This window comes from Dipodomys merriami, unplaced genomic scaffold, assembly GCF_024711535.1.
Source record: "Dipodomys merriami isolate MVZ:Mamm:240054 unplaced genomic scaffold, mDipMer1.0.p SCAF_39, whole genome shotgun sequence".
In the NCBI taxonomy this organism is placed as follows: domain Eukaryota; kingdom Metazoa; phylum Chordata; class Mammalia; order Rodentia; family Heteromyidae; genus Dipodomys; species Dipodomys merriami.
This window is the reverse complement of record NW_027205492.1, coordinates 12,027,164-12,045,261: the sequence shown is the minus strand read 5'-3', so window position 1 is coordinate 12,045,261 and position 18,098 is coordinate 12,027,164. Positions and strand designations below refer to the sequence as shown.

The 18,098-nt window shown below is 58.9% G+C and overlaps 1 protein-coding gene across 1 annotated transcript in view; it reads left to right on the top strand.

Moving 5' to 3' along the window:
* Window positions 1-15,144: 15,144 nt before the first annotated feature.
* The window catches only part of Pmepa1 (prostate transmembrane protein, androgen induced 1), a 41,746-nt gene continuing 38,792 nt past the window's right edge, over window positions 15,145-18,098 (top strand). Inside the window, exon 1 of the mRNA XM_069990049.1 lies at window positions 15,145-15,319. Coding sequence (XP_069846150.1) covers window positions 15,214-15,319 — 106 coding nt within the window. The 5' untranslated portion in view covers window positions 15,145-15,213. The remainder of the gene's footprint in view (window positions 15,320-18,098) is intronic.

Genomic DNA, 18,098 nt, shown 5'->3' with positions numbered 1-18,098 from the left:
AGAGAAAGAGTAGACAAAAGAAGAACACAGGCCCCAAAGAGGGCTAGCCTACCTCACCACGCCCCTCGGGGCAAGACAGCTAGCGTTGGCTGAGCGCTGCCCGCGGGCCGCTCTCTACCTGCCTCGGCTCGGTTAGCACCTGCAGTGCCTGGGCACGGTCTTGTGCCTGGTCTTGTGCCCACTTTACAGACTACCTTCCACCCTGGAGCCATTCTCCTGAACCAACCCTCGTGGGGTTGGCAGATAAAAATCCAGGGCACTCCGTCACGTTTGAACTTCAGACCAACAACGAGTCCCACTTCAGCATAAGTGTGTCCCAGATGTGTGGAACACACATATTTTTGAGCTATACTCGTATTAAAATATGATTTACTTTTATCTGAAAATTCAACATAGCTGGTGTTCTGTCTTTCAGCTTTGCCGGTGAGTGGAGTGTGGCTAATTGGAGGGTGGCAAACAGGGGCACCTCATAGGGGAAGTTACACAAAGACAGGGCGGGTCACACGGGGATGGCCCCCACCATAGAAAGCTGCCTGCTCCCAGCGCCCAGGAACGCCAGCATGAAGAAACCATGACCTAAACAGAGTGCCAGTGGCTCACACTGTCATTCAAGCTACTCAGGAGGCTGAGCTGAAGAGGATTATGATTTGAAGCAAGCCCGGGCAGAAAAGTTTGTGAGAAACCCTCTCAAGAAAGACCTGAATGTGGTGGCCCATACCCGTTATTCTAGATTCAGGGGAAAACCTAAAATAGGTGGGTCTCCGCACAACACACACTCAGGCAGGACGTGAGATCCTATCTCAAAACTGAACCAGCAAAAATCAGGGCTGGAGGCATGGCTCTGTAGTACGGGCACCTGTCTAACAAGCAGAAGGACCTAAGTTCAAACCTTAGGACCCTCTGCCTCAAAAGAAAGCATGAGCTAGTTGGTCACTTGGGTGGGGAAATTCGGGAGAGGCAGACACAAGCAGAGACACGCCAGTCTGGCACAGGAGTTCCCAGGTGAGGGACAGAGCATGTGTGCATAGGTGCAGATAGCACACCTGACACACACTACACTGTACACTGACAACACATTACATGTGGCACTCACAGACAAGGCACATGCACACACACAACACGTGCACACACACACAACATACATATATATACAGAAATACAACTCACATAATAATGTACCCAAACTACACACATACAACATACCTGCTTCCACAGCACACACAAGCACCTCACACACACACAGAACTAACACGTGCAACATGCATGCCAGACACAGCACATGTGTCAGAACAGGCGCGTGGGTGAATGCCTTGCACACGCATCCGACGATTGCATATGTCAGAAAAGTGTGTAAAATGACACGCAAGGGTCTAAAAATAATTAAATAACGAACTAGAGAAGCCCAAATTAGGCGTGTGATGGTTTTAGCATGGAGACTTGGTACAGCTTGCTCTGAGCATCATGTTTCCTAGGAGACGTTGGCCACACATTAGCTGTCTTGGGCCAAAAATAAAAGATTTGCGAGAGAAGCCCCAGGACGGGCCCGGGCACCGTTCTAGCACTGCCCCGCCAGGTTCCTGCAGTGGAGAAAGCCTGGCGCTCACTTACGTTGGCTGCAGGGCACAGGGACTCAGACAGTGGCCCTGGCACCGACAGGCCCGAAGGCCAACGCTGGCGTCACACCAGTTGCCTTCCCTGGACATCGTGAGAGAGGCCACGTCCACTTGGTATTGGGTGGAAGTGTCAGGCACAGAATGAATGTCCAAAACCCCCAGATAGAAGGGCCCAATAACCAGTGTGAAGCTAGACCCATGCAGTTGCTCCCGCCTCTGGCCCAGGACACCTGCATGACCCAAGGCAGCCAGTGCACACTCACCTGTCCGTCCACTGCCTTCATCCTGGCCCCTCGTGGCCCCACAGCCTGATGGTCCTCCTGGTGTGGCACGGGCTCCTGGGCACAGTTTGGCACCACCCTGGCACTGATGTCCACACCCATGGCAGGGAATCGCTCACCCATCATTGCCATCATCTCGCTCCTGGCATAAAACAACAACTCCATCTCTGACATGCAGACAGCGGGGGGGGGGGGGGGCATTTGTAAGGCTCCTGAGGGAACCCAGCGGGCGCTCTACTAGCTGACACGAGAGGAGACAAACTTCTTAAAGGACTAGAAAATTTAAAAAAAAAAATTAGACTGTGTGGGCCGAAATCTCTATCTCCCTACTCACCCTGGCCGCTGAAGCTCAGAAGTCACCAGACAACACACAAGTACACAGGGCTCCGAAAAGATGTCTGAACGCCAACAAAACTATTTCCGGGTGCAGAACTCAGAACGTCCTCTCCAGGTAATGCAGGATGCTGTTCTTCCATCTCTTTCCAACTATTTAAAAATGGACCGAGCCAGGCACCGGTGGCTCATGCCTATAGATCCCAGCTACTCAGGAGGCTGAGATCTAAGATCACAGTGCAAAACCAACCCAGGCAGAAAGTCAGCGAGACTCTTATCTCTAATCAACCAGCAAAAAGCCAGAGTGGAGGTGTGGCTCAAGTGGTAGAACACTAGCCTTGAGCAAAAAAAAAGCCAAGGAGGAGCATGAGGCCCTGCGTTGCAAGCTTCATCCCAGCACTAAAATAAATAAACCAGTAAGACAGATAAAAAGGGATGGAGACATTCTTTGACAGGCACCAGACCTGTAGGAAGCAAAGGGCGGCATCAGCAAGGCATAAGTACACTGTTAAGCCAAGGACACACCAGGCAACAGGGACAGGAAGAGCAAAGGCCCTGCGGTGGGGAGGGGAATGGGTCATGTTCAAGGCCACAGAGCAGCGGGCATTGTGCCAGAGGAAATCAGGCTAGCCAGATGGCTGGCTGGGTCACGGCAAGGCACAGGGCGTGGACACGGCTGGGCAGGGAAGGCACAGACATACAAGGGGCGCAGCTGCCTCCCAGACACCTGGCTCTCCACCTGCAGGCACCTTGCTGATATCAGAAGACCTTGTCTGCCTGGAAGACCCAACAAAAGCCAGGCCTGATTTGCTCATCCATGGAGGAAAGGGGACTCTCATCTGAGCTGCTGTCAGGCTTCAGGTGAGGAGAAAGGTGTAAGAAGACATCAGTGAAGAATCTGGGGGACAACCGTGCTCCAAGTGGGATGAGGACAGTCAGGGATTCGGGAGTTTATTCTGTTCTCTGAACCAGATATTCATGGTCCATTCTCCTTACACCCACCTGCCAGAGGCCTGAACACAGGACAGATTCACAGAAGCTCAGCTTCCTTCCTTCCTTCCTTCCTCCTTCCTTCCTTCCTCCTTCTTCCTTTCTTTCTTTCATCTTTCTTTCTTTTTCCTTTGACTTCCTTCCTTCTTTCCTTCCTTCCTTTCTTCCTAGTTTCTCTCTTTCTTCTGTCACCAACAGCTGGGACAAAATATATCCACAAGCAAACGCCATCAACAGGGGGATGGCCAGGCTGCACTCTCAGCTGCACTACACAAAAATGTATTACTGAGCAGTGAAGAAGCAGCCAGGAGTGAGTGAAAAGGCAGATACAAAGGGACACACATGGGATGAGCTCAGCTATGGGGTTCAAGGTCAGGCAAAACAAATCTATAAGGAAATAAGACAGAATCCTGATTAAGCCTGCAGCAGCATTGGGCTGGGAATGACCAGGATGGTCTAGAACCATGGGAATGTTCTCTATTGTGATTGGGCTGTGCTATAAACTTTGTGTATGTTATTGATGTTCTATCATAGGAAGAACGGAGGAAGGAAGGAAGGAAGGAAGGAAGGAAGGAAGGAAGGAAGGAAGGAAGGAAGGAAGGAAGGAAGGAGAAGAAAAAGAAAAAGGAGGCAGAGAGAGGGAGAGAGAGGAGAGAGAGAGAGAGAGAGAGAGAGAGAGAGAGAGAGAGAGAGAGAGAGAGAGAGAGAGAGAGAGAGAGCATGCATGCAGGGAAGAGCCAGCAGCCCAGTGGAAGGGAGGGGGGTTGACAACCACAATTCCCGCTTGAGTTACAGCCACGTGTCTTCATTCTGTCCTGCAGCAGGCAGCCCCCCATGTACTCCCCAGGGATCTGGAAGACCTGCCGGGCTGTGGCCCACCAGCGGGGGCTTCCCAGCACCAGGGCTGCTCTGAGCTCTGCGGCTGCCCTCTGGAAATTCTCAGCAGGTTTTGAACAAAGAGCCCCGAGTCAGCTTGAGGTGGGTCTTGAAGAGGAAGCGGAGCTACTTAGCTTGGGCCTCTGTGTTCCAGGGAGAGGGGCCTTGGTGAAGTAGTCAGCATTCTGTTTCATCGGTGGAGGAACTTCCTGCCAGGGACTGTGGCTCTCAACCAGCTGGACAAATGGGCAGCCACTCCCCGAGTGCCTACCCTCTACCAAGCACGGAACCCACATCGCCTCACTCCTGTAATATGCCCAGGGGAGAAACCGCATGCAGGTTTATTACCTTGCCCAGGTCACGCTGCTGTCAGCCCTGCTGGAACCTCATTTCCAGCTGCAGTAACTGGGGCACCGGTGAATGGCCGCAGGACAACCCAGGACCCGACTCTGATGTGACAGGAGGTGGGGCAAGGCGAGGCAGAGTGGCCTCGGAAGCCCCCGCCCCACCCCGACTGGGGCTCTGCGAGAGGACAAAAAGGCTCAGAGGCACTAAGGTAGAGAAGGACAAAGTTGGACACTGCGCGTGGAATGTCGCGGGAGGGGTGGGGACTGGGCACCCGTGGGGACAGCTTAGCAAACCTTTCAGCAGGATGCAGACAAAGCCAAGGGCTTCTGCGGCGAGCTGTGCCTAGGGCCAGTGCCTAGGGGCAGCGCTGGCTTGGACTGCGGGGCCCTGTCACGCCCACCTGTGCCCACCCTCGCCCAGCTGGGCCTGGACCTGTGCTTGCGGGAGGTGTGGACCCAGTGGAGGCAGCGGCTGTGAGGGCGCTCCAGCCCCCATCCGCCTCCGGGCCGAGCTGGGCCGAGCTGGCCGGGCCAGGCTGGCCGGCCCCCGCCCCTTCCACCGGAGCCCATCCATGAGGACTGACTTAGGAGAGACCAGGGCGCCTGGAGGGGGCGGACTGGCGCGTCCAGGCCGCGCTGGGTGGTTACGCAGTGGCCCCAGCGGGGGCCGAAGGCGACGGTAGACCCGGGTTCGAACGCGGGCTCCGCTTCTCCTCCCCGCGCCCTCCTCTCCCTTGCCTCCCCACCGGTCATGGGGGGGGACCCCCGGGCCCGAGTGCGCTTTGACCACAGTAAGCCAGCTGACACCGAGTTTCCAGAACGCGACCTCAGATGTAACAAGCGAGGTTACCAGCGGCCGCAGTGCCCGGCTGAATGTGCAGGCGGGGACCCACCCCGCCCCTCTGCCCCCCGCCCCTCGGGAGGAGCAGAGAAAGACCCAGAAGCCCCCGTCCGGGTCGCAGGGCAGGTGGCAAGATGGCAAGGTGGGGTTCGCACGCGGGCATGCGTCTCCACCCCATCCCAGCAGAGGAGCGCCGTGGAAGTCTGCCCCGCGGGGAGATCCCCGCAGAACTCCCGAAGCCCACAGTCTCGGCCAGGCCGAGTCACCGGCGGCGGCCGGAGGAACCGAACCCGGGCCCCAGCCGCCGCCGCCGCCGCCCGGCCACGCCCACCCCGGCCACGCCCATCCCGGCCCGGCCACGCCCACCCCGGCCCGGCCGGGTCCCACGGTCACCACGTGGATTTAAAACCCACGTGGCTGCCCGGCTCCTGCCCTTCTCCTCCCCATTGGTGGATACAAGCAGCGCTCGTGTCCAATCGAACGGGCCCCTTCTGGAATCCGAACTTGGGATTGGATGCTGCGCGGTGTCATTTAGGGCTGCTTGTGACGTCATCCGTGTCTGGCACCCCGCCCCCTGGGTGTCTCGACTCGGGTTAAAGGAGCCACAGGCCGGAGCAGAGGCCGCGCGTCCCGCCAGAGGCACGACTTAACCTTTCACTGTGCTTTCAGATTAATATTCATTGCAGAAAGCACCGCAGACGATTTATCAGAAATGCGCTGCCTCCAACCCCTCACACCAAGCTATCCTCTGCTAACATTTCAGCCTTTTCCCTTCTCTTCCCTCATAATTTTATGTGTAAAAAAATTGGGATTAGTTCTGCCGCCTATTTTTAGATTCGCTTTATAAAAGGCTTGTCTGTATCCTCAAGTAATCTTCAAAAGCCTGGCTTTGAACAGTTGCATTCTCTCTGACCTTCTGTACTTCACCATTGCCGGGCTTGTTTGGGGCTCTCCCCCCCCCCTCCCGATTTCATTGCAATTTGTAACGAAGGATCAGGATCCTGTCCTTGAATCTTTGCCCAGTTCTTGGGTTGTTTCCCTTCAGTGGTAGAAGTGAAAGCACTGAGTGAAGACCCATATACCTGAGGGCTCAATCTGTTTCACAGAATTGCTTTCCATTCATTCATTCATTCATTCATTCATTCATTCAGCAGATCTTTCCTGAATACTTCACAGGCCAGTGAGCTGTGACCAGGGACACAAATGTTGCCTGTATCCTTTTTAAAAATGTAATGCAACCAGATGCCTGTGACTCATGCCTGTTATTCTAGGTACTCAGAAAGTTGAGATCTGAGGATTGTGGTTCAAAGCCAGCCTGGGCAGAAAACAAGCTGGCCAGCAAAAACAAAAAAAAAAAAACAACCAAAAAACAAAAGTGGAGATGTGGCTCAAGCGGGAGAGCACCAGTCCTGAATGAAAAGGTCAAGTGAGAGTGTGAGACCTTGAGTTCAAGCCCTAATACTGGTGCATTACATGTGTGCCCATACACACACGCACATGCATATGCACATACATACATGCACACACATACACAAAATGCCAGTTTCTTTGGTTTTGTCACCCAGTTGGTGCCTCCCAGATGGAATGGATGCCACCCCCCAGCTCTGAGGGAGTGGGAACACATGAGGGGCTCGGAGTAGGAATAACCGTGATCAGCTTTTGCTAGAGCTTGCTCACAGGACTTACACCAGTCCCCACTATAATCCTTTCAGTGCCCCTGAGAGTATCTTTCTGATCTCCTTTGTTAAAGATGGGGAGACTAAGGCCCAGAATAATTCATTAGCTTTCCCAAACAAGGCCACACTGTTAGATGTGGTGGCTTGAGACACCTGGTAGTTCTGGGAATTCAATGTTGAGAATGAACCAAGAATGAGCTCCCCAGAGGGCAAATCTGTGAGGCCTGCCCGGCTAGCCATAGTCACTGTGTCTCCCCAGTATTTGATGCAGTGCGGGCGCAGGTTTGGAGTAGTCTCCGGGCTGGGCCAGGATTCACGTGAGCACAGCACAGAGCCAGACTGGCACAGGCCCACGAGTGCTCGGAGCTGACTCGGCCTTTGCCCCAGCACTCAGCCCTCTCCAGCCTCCCCTTCAACCTCTAGTAGCAAACGCCAAGCCCAGCCTTACCAGCACCCAGCTCAGTTGACATTAGGAATTCTCCCAACCAATAATTCTCCTATTATTGTTCATAAAACACACTCAGATCTCTTTTGTTCAGGTGTTCTTGGTTCTTGAAATCAGCTTGAATGACAGTTCTTTTTAGACGTGTTTAGATGTGAGTTGAGTATCTGAAATCTCCCATGCCCATTTCCTTCTAGATTCAACCTAAGATACAAAGGCACATATACTAAGCTACTTATGGTAGCGAAAGACCCTCCAAACCTGGTCCAGAGCTGGTCCAGGCTCACAGCTCTACCTTCTCTGAGCACTTTGACCGCAGCTGGGTCATCTCCTCTGGCTCTCAGTTCACTCACACAAGATGACTCTAAAGTTTCTGTGTGTGTGTGTGTGTGTGTGTGTGTGTGTGTGTGTGTGTGTGTGTGTGTGTGTGTGTGTGTGTGTGTGTGTGTGTGTGTGTGTGTGTGTGTGTGCTGGTCCTGAGGCCTGAACTCGAAGCATGGGCACTGTCTCTTAACTTCTTTTGCTCAAGGCTAGCACTCCACCCCTTGAGTCAGAGCATTACTTCTGGCATTTTTGCTTGTTTGGTTTGGTTTGGTTTGTGAGTTTGTTGTTGTAGTTTATTGGAGATATGACTCTCACAGACTTTCCTGCCCAGGTGGCTTTGAACCATGATCCTCAGATCTCAGCCTCCTGAGCAGCTAGGATTGTAAGTGTGAGCCACCAGCACCCTCCTAGTTTCCTTCTCGTTCCTCCTACCTCTGCTTCCCTGCCCAGCCTCAAAGCCTTGTCTTCTCAGTAGAAGCTAGAAAGGAGAAAATTTCCCAGGAGAAGTAGATGGAGAGCCGCAGCCTAGGCTACGGGCGGGCAGTGCCCAGCTTTCCCCGCCTCCCTTGCTTGCTGTCAGAGCTCAACCAGGTGACATCTGTCTAGGAGCTAAGCTGTGTACACAACTGAACACACACAACACAAGCAGGGAAACACACCGCACACATGCACGCCCAGATATACAGGACACAGGGACATGACATCATTTTTTACTGTTGAGATGGGATTCCACACATTTACAGCCTGGCTGGCCTCCAATTGTGATCCTCCTGATTTTAGTCTCCTATGTAGGTAGGACTTATGTAGGGCATGTGAGTACCATGCCCAGCTCAGATGAGATTTTTCAGGAAGGTGAGCCACCAGCCAGTGAGGGGGATGATGGATCCAGGGACTTGGGCTGGTGTGGCCTGACCCCAGCACTGATGACAACTAAGGCAGGGGCCCACAGTCTGCTGCCAAAGACACTATTTGCTAAAGCTCTGGGGTACATCCCTGCGCCATCTCACTCGGGGGTCCCAAGCCTTGATGTGTCCCTTTATCAAATGGGCACAATATTATTTTGGATCTAACCTGCCAACACCTGGCTCACTGCAGGAGCCTGGTGTACACTGGTTGACTGGTTGGATGGAAGAATATGAAGCAGAGAACTGGGCCTGGCACGTGGGTGCTCCCCAAGAAACCTAGGTGAGACAAAAGCACAAAAATAATGCAAAGATCTTCACCAGCAGACAGCTGGCTGAGCCCCAAGAAGAACTTGGCAAAGGAGTCTGTGGGCCAGGTACCCTCTTATAATCCCAGTACCTAGGCCAAGGCAGGAGAAGTACCAGTTCCAGACCAGCCTGGGCTATGTGGCAATACCTTCTTTCAAAACCCCCTGAGGACTGGCGGTAGCTCAGCAGCAGCTTGCCTGAGGCTGAGGGAAAGGGGTCGGTGGTAGTAAGCCAGAGGAAGTGGTCATTCGATCCTCAGGCAGCCCAGGATGGGTTCTGAGAGGGCACAGCTCTGTCTGAGGTCCATGGGGGTGCGGGTGGGGGAGGGGGCTGCCGGGCTGGCCCCTGGTAGTCCTCTCAGAGCCGGCTCTTTGCTGACTCAGTGGTGCCTAGCCACTTCCCACGGTGCCTAGCCACCACTGGCCCAGCGGGCACCATCAGGACACTGCCAGCTACCACCGACCGCAGCCAACTCCTACCTTGGCTCTCCCACACTCCAGGCTGGCAGACAGCTCAAGGCTGGCATCTGAGCAAGACTGGCTACAGAATTTTCGAGGCCCTTGTTCCAAAATTATTAATGATTCCCAGTTTTGTGTACAGCATTAGACAGCACAGCGTCGAGCTGAGCCTGGGAGTCACGAGAGCACCGGGGCTCATGGAACAGAAGGAGCTGCACCCCAAAGGGCTGCCAGCATCCCGGCCCAGACCTTGCTGCTGGGAACAGAGCCTGCTTGGCGGCTGAGACAAGACCTTTCCTCTGAAGATCCCTCCACAGTGGCTCCCACCCATAGGCAGCCCACAGCAGCCCGGGCTGTCGGGGAGGCCTGGCCGCAAGCTCCTGGGGACACCATTCCACAGGGCTGACAGTCCCACACTCCCGCTGGCGGGGACAAGGAGGGTCCCTGGGCTGCTCTAATGCCAACAGCTTCAGCCTTGGCACGTGCTGCCCCTGGCGTGGGGCGCTCTGCCCGGCACCCCTGACACACCTGGCTCTCAACCCTGCAGAGAGGCCTCCCGACTTGGGGACTCGGAGATTCCCCAGCCCCGCTCTCTGTTTCGCTCTTGTTCTCCGAAGGCGTCACCCTGACCTGCCATCTCTCCTTCACAAGTGCCAGCCCGGGAAGCGGGGGCTGGACAGGGCCCTTGTGGGGTGTCCAGCCACCGAGCTGGGGACGGAATAGATGGATAGCATTTGTTGAATGAACGAAGGAACTTCCATTCCCTGGCTTGTGGTCTTTCTTCTGGGAGCCAGGCTGCCTGGCTCCCCAAGGTGGGGGCCTCCCCGGCACCCCATTTGCAGCACAGCATGCAAGCTCTCCCTTCAGTACATCAGCACCCTGGCCTTGTCCACACACCTGCGTACCACACAGGAGAATTGCGCTCCACTGCCTGAACCCAGCCTAACCCCGGACACAGGCCTACACGGCTGACCCTGAAGGAGGGTCACCCTTCACCCCCCACCCCTCACCCTTCACCCCCCACCCTCACCCTTTACCCCCACCCCTTACCCTTCACCCTTCACCCCTCATCCTTCACCCCTCACCCCCACATCCCCATTCACGCCCCACCCCTCACCCCACAACCTACACCCCTACCCCACCCCTCACCCCTCATCCCCAACTCCTACCCTCACCCCTCACCCTTCACCCCCCACCCCTCACCCTTCACCCCCACCCCTCACCCCCACATCCCCATTCACACCCCACCCCTACCCCACCCCTCAACCTGGCACCCACAGTGCCAGGCACACAAAGGCTTACAAAACTTAGCAAGTAAAGCACAGACACCAATTGAATCTGAATTTTAGATATGCAATGACTGATTTTAATGTGTCCCAACTATGCATACATTAAACATTACTCACAGTTTGCCTGATATTCAGACCTCACCAGGCATCCAAGCCTTATTTTATCTGGCAGCTCTAAACACCCAGAAATTTCCTTGGGGTACCGATGGTCAATCCTCAGCTCCTCCCAGGCCAATCTGGTCCTTTCCTACTGCCTGCCTTGGCCAGGGTCCTGTGAGCCTGCAAATCCTGTAACACGGAAGGTAGACAGAAGACTTTCCTCTCCCAGGCTGGCCCTGAGGCTTAAATAACAGAAGAGCTGCAAGCACTCAGCCCTCTTGCCACCCTTCCACTACACAATGGCACCAGCAACAGCCCAGTTTTCCAAAAGGCCAGAGAGGTGAAGACACCCAGCAGAGGTCACACAGCTGTGTCAACTTGTCTTTGGGAGCCCAGTTCCAACTGCCAGGCTTGCTGGGTCCCACCCAGCATTAAGTCCTGCGGGTGAGCCAACTTTGGAACAATCCCAGGTGACACATGGACACCATGGAGTCCCCTGAGGATACCCAGTAAAAGGTGCCATTCTGTGGCCCGCCCCCCCCCCCCCCCCCCCACAGATCAATGAGAGCTCAAATGCTGTGGGTAGGCTTGTTGTTTTAACACACTGAATTAACTGGTTATTTTTGCCGTCTGGCAGCTCAACCCCCATTGTGTAAAAGCTGCCTCATTTCCAAGACAATCAACGTGTGATTTCCCCCACTGCCAAACTGGCCAGATCCCCGTGGCAGGAGACTTCGCTGGCAAGAGACTTCCCGGAGCCCAGAGCAGGGGCTGTGTCTGTCTGGGCAACTGAATTCCCTGTGTTGGGGCTGGAACTCAGGGCAAAGTTTGTTGATTGAACAAAACAGGGATGGCTGTAAGGACGCAGAGACACCTGGGGTCACCCAAGGCCAGCCCTGGCGGGCTCAGGGTCCCCCAGCTGCTCCTCCAAGTTACCTAGGCCAAACTACAGCTAGACCTGGTGAAATACCTGTGGGGGGGGAGAGAGGGGAGGCAAAGCAGACACTGACAGTGGCTGAAAGACCAGCTAAATCGCCTGTGGAAGCCGCATGCTGGAAGCAGCGTCCCCTGGGGTGGGCGCTCTCAGGACCCCCCCCCCCCCAGCAGTCATCACCCTGAGCTGCAGGGCTGGAGAAAAGCCCTCAGCCCCCAGGGACAGCTCAGCGTCCGAACAAGCTCTCCCAGAGCACTGCAGGGTCAAGCTGCTCCACCCCCAATTCTCATTTTTCCTGCTCTAGCCAATCGATTAAAAACCAAGTAACAATAACTTGTAAGTTTTTCCCCCTCTCTGAATATAACAAGAGTCTCAGCTCATTAATAAAACTCCAGGCATGACTGGAGCTCTGTAGCTGGGTATTTAAAGGTGGTGGTGAGGGGTGACGGGGTGGGGGATGGGGTGAGGAGTGGGGGAGAAGATGGGGATGGGGTGAGGGGGGATGAGGTGGGAGGTGGAAGTTGAGGGGTGGGGTGAGGGGTGGGGATGGGAGTGAGGAGTGAGGCATGAGGGATGTGGGGAGTGGGGTGAGGGTGGGGGGGAAGGGTGAGGGGTGAAGGGTGAGGTGGGGATGGAGGGATGGGGTGGGGGTGAGGAGAGGCAGGTGAGGGTGGAGAGTGAGAGGGGGTGGGGTAGAGGGTGAGGGGTGGAGGTGTGGGATGGGGGTGAGGGTGAGGGGTAGGGATGCGGTGAAGGGTGAGGGGTGGGGTGAGGGGTGGGGTAGGGGATGAGGGGTGGGGGTGGAGATGGGGAAGTGGGGTGAGGGTGGGGATGGGGAGTGGGGGTAAGGGGTGGAGGGTAAGGGGTGAAGGGTGTGGGGTGGGGGTTGGGTAGGGGGTGAAGGGTGAGGGGTGGAGGTGGGAGTTGAGGGTGTGGGGTGAGGGTGGGGGTAGGGGTGTGGGTGAGAGGTGAGGGGTGTGGGGTGGGGGTGAGGGTGAGGGGTGGGGGTGGGAGGTGAGGGTGAGGGGTGAGGGGTGGGGGTGGGAGTTGAGGGTGTGGAGTGAGGGGTGAGGTAGGGGTGTGGGGTGAAAGGTGAGGGTGTGGGTGAGGGGTGGGGGTGGGAGGGTGGTGTGGGGTGGGGGTGAGAGGTGAGGGGTGTAGGATGTGGGGTGGGAGTTGAGGGTGTGGAGTGAGGGGTGAGGGTAGGGGTGTGGGGTGAAAAGTGAGGGTGTGGGTGGGGGTGGGAGGGTGGGGTGGAGTGGGGGTGAGAGGTTAGGGGTGTAGGATGTGGGGTGGGAGTTGAGGGTGTGGGGTGAGGGATGAGGGGTAGGGGTGAGGGGAGGGGAAAGGGGTGGGGTAGGGGTGGGGGTGTGAATGAGGATGTGGGGGTGAGGGGTGTGGGGTGAAGGTTGAGGGGTAGGGTAGGGGTGGGGTGTGATGGGGATGTGGGGGTGAGGGGTGGGGGTGAAGGGTGAGGGTGAGGGGTGGGGGGTGAAGGGTGAGGGGTGAGGGTAGGAGTTGGGGATGAAGGGTGAGGGGTGAAGGATGAGGGGTGGGGTAGGGGTGTAGGTTGTGGGGTGAGGGGTGGGGCGTGAATGGGGATGTGGGGGTGAGGGGTGAAGGATGAGGGGTGAAGGGTGAGGGGTGAAGGGTGAGGGGTGAAGGGTGGGGGTGAAGGGTGAGGGGTGGGGGGTGAAGGGTGAGGGTGGGGGTGGGAGTGAGGGTGAGGAGGGGTGAGGGGTGAAGGGTGAAGGGTGAGGGGTGAAGGGTGAGGGTGAGGGGTAAAGGGTGAGGGGTGGGGGATGAAGGGTGAGGGGTGGGGGTGAGGGGTGAAGGGTGAGGGGTGAAGGGTGAGGGGTGTGGGGTGAAGGGTGAGGGGTGGGGGTGAGGGGTGAAGGGTGAGGGTGAGGGGTGGGGGTGAAGGGTGAGGGGTGGGGTAGGGGTGTAGGTTGTGGGGTGAGGGGTGGGGCGTGAATGGGGATGTGGGGGTGAGGGGTGAAGGGTGAGGGGTGGGGGTGAGGGGTGAAGGGTGAGGGTGAGGGATGAAGAGTGAGGGGTGGGGGTGAAGGGTGAGGGGTGAAGGGTGAGGGGTGGGGGGTGAAGGGTGAGGGTGAGGGGTGAAGGGTGAGGGGTGTGGGGTGAAGGGTGAGGGGTGAGGGGTGAAGGGTGAGGGTGAGGGTGAGGGGTGGGGGTGAAGGGTGAGGGTGAGGGGTGAAGGGTGAGGGGTGGGGTAGGGGTGTAGGTTGTGGGGTGAGGGGTGGGGCGTGAATGGGGATGTGGGGGTGAGGGGTGAAGGGTGAGGGGTGGGGGTGAGGGGTGAAGGGTGAGGGTGAGGGGTGAAGAGTGAGGGGTGGGGGTGAAGGGTGAGGGGTGAGGGGTGAGGGGTGAAGGGTGAGGGTGGGGTGCTGCAGGACGGGGTGGAGCTCAGGCTTCCCCTTCTGGCCGGCCGGCCGCCCCGTCTGGAGAACGGGGACGCGCTTGCTTCCGCGCGTGGACGCGGGAGCCTCTGGGGCTCCCGGCCCTCGGGCGGCTGAGGGTGGTTCGGAGACGTTCCGGAAGCACCGCACGGGGCGTCGGCGGAGGGCGTGTGCGGGCGTGTGCGGGACTGCGCCCTGGCGGGACACCCTTCCGAGCCCGGTCCTCGCGTCGCTCTCCCGGCCCACACCTGGGGCACGGAGCCGGAGCCCGCCGGCCCCGCCCGGGCGCTCGGGCCCCGGCCTCGGGTCCCGCGACGGGGCCCCGGGGGTGTCTCGGCTCTCCCGGGCGCGTCTCCGCGAGTTCCAGGCTCTCCGGAGCGGCTGCCCGAGCCCGGCTCGGCCGCGGTGACGGCCCGCGCGCTCCTCCCCCTGCCCCGGCTCCCGGGCGCGCAGCCCCGGGGAGACGCGGCCCCGCGCCAGAGCCGGGGTGCGGGGAGGGCCGCCGGCAGCTCCCCGCCGCCGAGCCGGCCCCGCGCCGCCCTGGCCCTTTAAGAGCCCGCCCCGCGGGCCGCCGCCCCGCCCCGGGCCGGCGGGATTGGCGCGGCGCGCGCCCCCTCCGCGGCCCCCGCGCGGTGGGAACCGGCGGCCCCGTCTGGCGCTGACGTCAGACCGTCTGCCGGCCTCCGACCGCGGCGCGGCCCGAAACCCGATCCCCTTGGACTTGAATGAGGAGGCGGCGGCGGCGGCGGCGGCGGCGGCGCTCGGCGGGGGAAGCCAGCGGCGGAGGCTCAGCCCCGGCGGCCGCGCGCGCCCCGGCGGCCGGCCCACTCTCCCGACGCCGCCCGCGGGCACCGCCGACGCCCCCGGGGCAGCGCAGCGGCGGCGGCCGGGCGGGCGCGGAGGGGCGCGGGCCCGCGCGCTGAGCCCCCGCGGCGCCCCGGGAGCGCGGCGGCGCCCCGAGCCGGGCGGGCCGGGCCGGGCGAGCCGGGGCCGGGCGCCTCCTGCATGCGGGGCCCGAGCGCCGGGCGCCGGCCGGAGCCCCCCCCGGCCGCCCCCGCGCGCCCCGCGCCGCCGCGCCGTCCATGCACCGCTTGATGGGGGCCAACGGCACCGCCGCCGCCGCCGGGCAGCCCAATGTCTCCTGCACGTGTAACTGCAAGCGCTCTTTGTTCCAGAGCATGGAGATCAGTAAGTGACCCCGCGGCCCCCCGCGGCCCCCGGCCCCGCGCCGCGCGGACCCCGCGGCCCGTCCCCCCGCCCCCCCAGGCCCGGAGCCCCGCGCCCCGGCTGCGCCCGCCGCGCCCCGGGCGCGCCCTGTCGGCTCGCGGCCGCTGGCGGCCGGCCCGGCTTTGTCCCGAGGCGCCGCGAGCCCGGCCGGGTCCCCGCGGCCCGCGCCCCGCCCGTCCACCCGTACTCGGACCCGGGGCCGGCGGCGGCGGCGCGGCGCGGCGGGGGAGCGGCAGCCGCCGAGCCCGGGAAGTTTGCGTTTTATTTCCCCACGGAGCCGTCGGGCCGGCGCTTCCTTAACTTTGGGGCGGGGGGGGGGCACCGTCGGGCCGGCCGCGCGTCTGGGCCGCGCGCACGTCGGGCGGGATGGGGCGGGATGGGGCGTGGGGTCCAGGACGGGCTTTGAGCCACGGGTCTGCGCATCTGCCTGGGTCTGCGTCCGTCCATCCGTCTGTCTGAGTCTGGGAGCACCTCTGGGTGCTGGATCAGAGTCACGATCTCTCCAGAAGGCGAGTCCCCCCGCGTCGGGGGTGTCACGGTGTCTAGGTGTTTCTCTAGGGTATGGCGTCCGTCTGGGGGAGGGGGGTGCGGGCCCATCCGAGGACCATTGGTCCAGATATGAGTCAGGGCTCAGCGCGGGTCAGCCTGGCCCTGAGTGTGGGTCCCAGTGCGTGCGTGTGTGTGAGTGTGATTATGATTGTGAATGTCTGTGGCCCCAGCGCTCCTATAAATAGCTTCTGTCTGGACGGCTTGGCTCAGTCTGCTGGGACGGTTACAAATGAGTCAAAGTTCTGGGCGGGTTGTGCGTGGGACAGCCTTGCTCCAAAATGCAGCGGTCGGCCCAGCCTGGCTGGAACTGGGCGTTGGAAGTCTGGGCTGGGTCGGCTCTGTCCCGTGGCACAGCCCAAGTCCAGACCAGGAAGCGTCTCCCCCTTCTTACTGACATAGCCCAAGGCCGACGGTCAGCTGGGGGGAGGACTGAACCCTCATCCTCTTGTGGCTCCTCCACACTCCTCCCTCAGGCTACCCTTTGGGAGACCTTTCGCTTCTCCAAGCTTCACTGTTCAGGTCTTTGCCCCATGGCAGTGCTTAGCAGCTGAGCACACAGCCCTCTGTAGCCCTAACCTGCTGCTTCTCCCAGCCAGACCCGCAGCCCAGGGGCCACTGCCGCCCAAGGAGGGCAGCCGCCTGCCGTTGACTCAGGGTTGTTTCCGCAGGCCGCTGCCATGGGGTTTGGGCCCCTGAGCCTTTACCGTGAGGCACAGGAGGTAAAAATAACCCGTGAGCGGCCCTGTGGGGGTGCCGGGCCAGGCTTTGGTGGTGGGGTCCCACCTTCTGCCACCCACTCCCCTCCTGCTGTTCCCAGCCCCACCCCAGCTGCCTGGTTTCCAGGCCCGGAGTTTCTAAGAGGACATGCACAGCGCCTGTGCTTGCAGACTTGGCTTGCATTAAACCCAGTGGTGTGGCGAAGGCCCCCAGTGAACTCTGGAGGCTTGCCTGAGGCGAGAGGATATGGCTGAAGGATGTCCCCACGTGTTGGGAGAAGGGCTCTCGGTGGTGGCTTTCTGACAGGCTGCCTTGGGAGAACTTCCCCACAAGGGCACCCCCCCATGGCACGTTCCCCTCACCCCCAAGGGGTGGACACCTTTGGACATCCACTGTCTGTATTCCAGATTGTTTTTTAAAGTGTTGTTCTTATTTCCCTCTTCCTTGGCATGTGTATTGACCGACCACAGGAGAACATCCTTACTAAAGTGCTCGCCCCAGGGCCTAGACACTTTTCAGAGGCCGCTGAATGGGACCCTCACCTCTCTGCTTATTGGAAGAAAGTGCAAGGCAGGGAAGGAAACCACCTTAAAAGCCGTGTGTAGAATGTGAGCTGTGTGCTGGTTTCCAGGAGAGAGCAGGGTGAGGAAAACTTGGGGCTTGGCGTTTCCTAGAATTTTTTTTTTTTTTTTAGATCAGAAGAGGAGGGAGAAGGGAGGGAGGGAGGGAGGACTATTGTTTTTCATTTAGTAGATCTGGGAGTTAGTTGCAGTTATATAGACCTTTGAAGACACAGTGGGGCCTTCTAGAAGACTCTGTGTGCAGAAAGAGGTTGAGCTTGTAGGCTTGGGCCTTAGTTCCTCATTTTCTGTTTCCTGAGGTCAAGGGTCATAGGATGGAAGACTGAGCCGGGTTTGCTGTCTCTGCTCTCCATCTGGACGAGGCACTGTGTGGGGCCTGGCTTCTGCCCACGGGTGGCTGCTTCGTGGCTTTTGGCTGCCACAGATTGCAGACCCCGGGGAGAGGCTCGGTGAGCTTGGAGTTAGTTCATGGCCTTGCTTTGGGAGATCAGGGAGTTCATGCTGGAAAGCTTTGCCCCCGAGCACCCCAGTGCCCCATGGGCTTGTCTCCCATGGAGCCCACATTCTGCCTCCTGGAGTGAGAACCTTGAGCCCTGAGAGGCCCACCTTGGGCTTGGAGCCCGGAAAACATCTTTCACAAGACACTCCAGAGCGGGGAAAGGAGGGCTCTCATCTTTTCCTTCTCTTGACTCTGGTGGAATTCTCTGTTCCCCAAACACACAATGAAAACATAAGCTTTTGTTGTTGTTGTCCTTGTTGTTTAAGCCAGAATCCTGGGGACTAAACGCGCCTGGCCCAAATGGCACCACAGCCACCAGGAGGCCTCAGCCTGGTGCTGAGGCAGTCTTTTCTGGCCTCTGGTTCTGCTCCATCATGGTTCTCCTCTGGCTTTT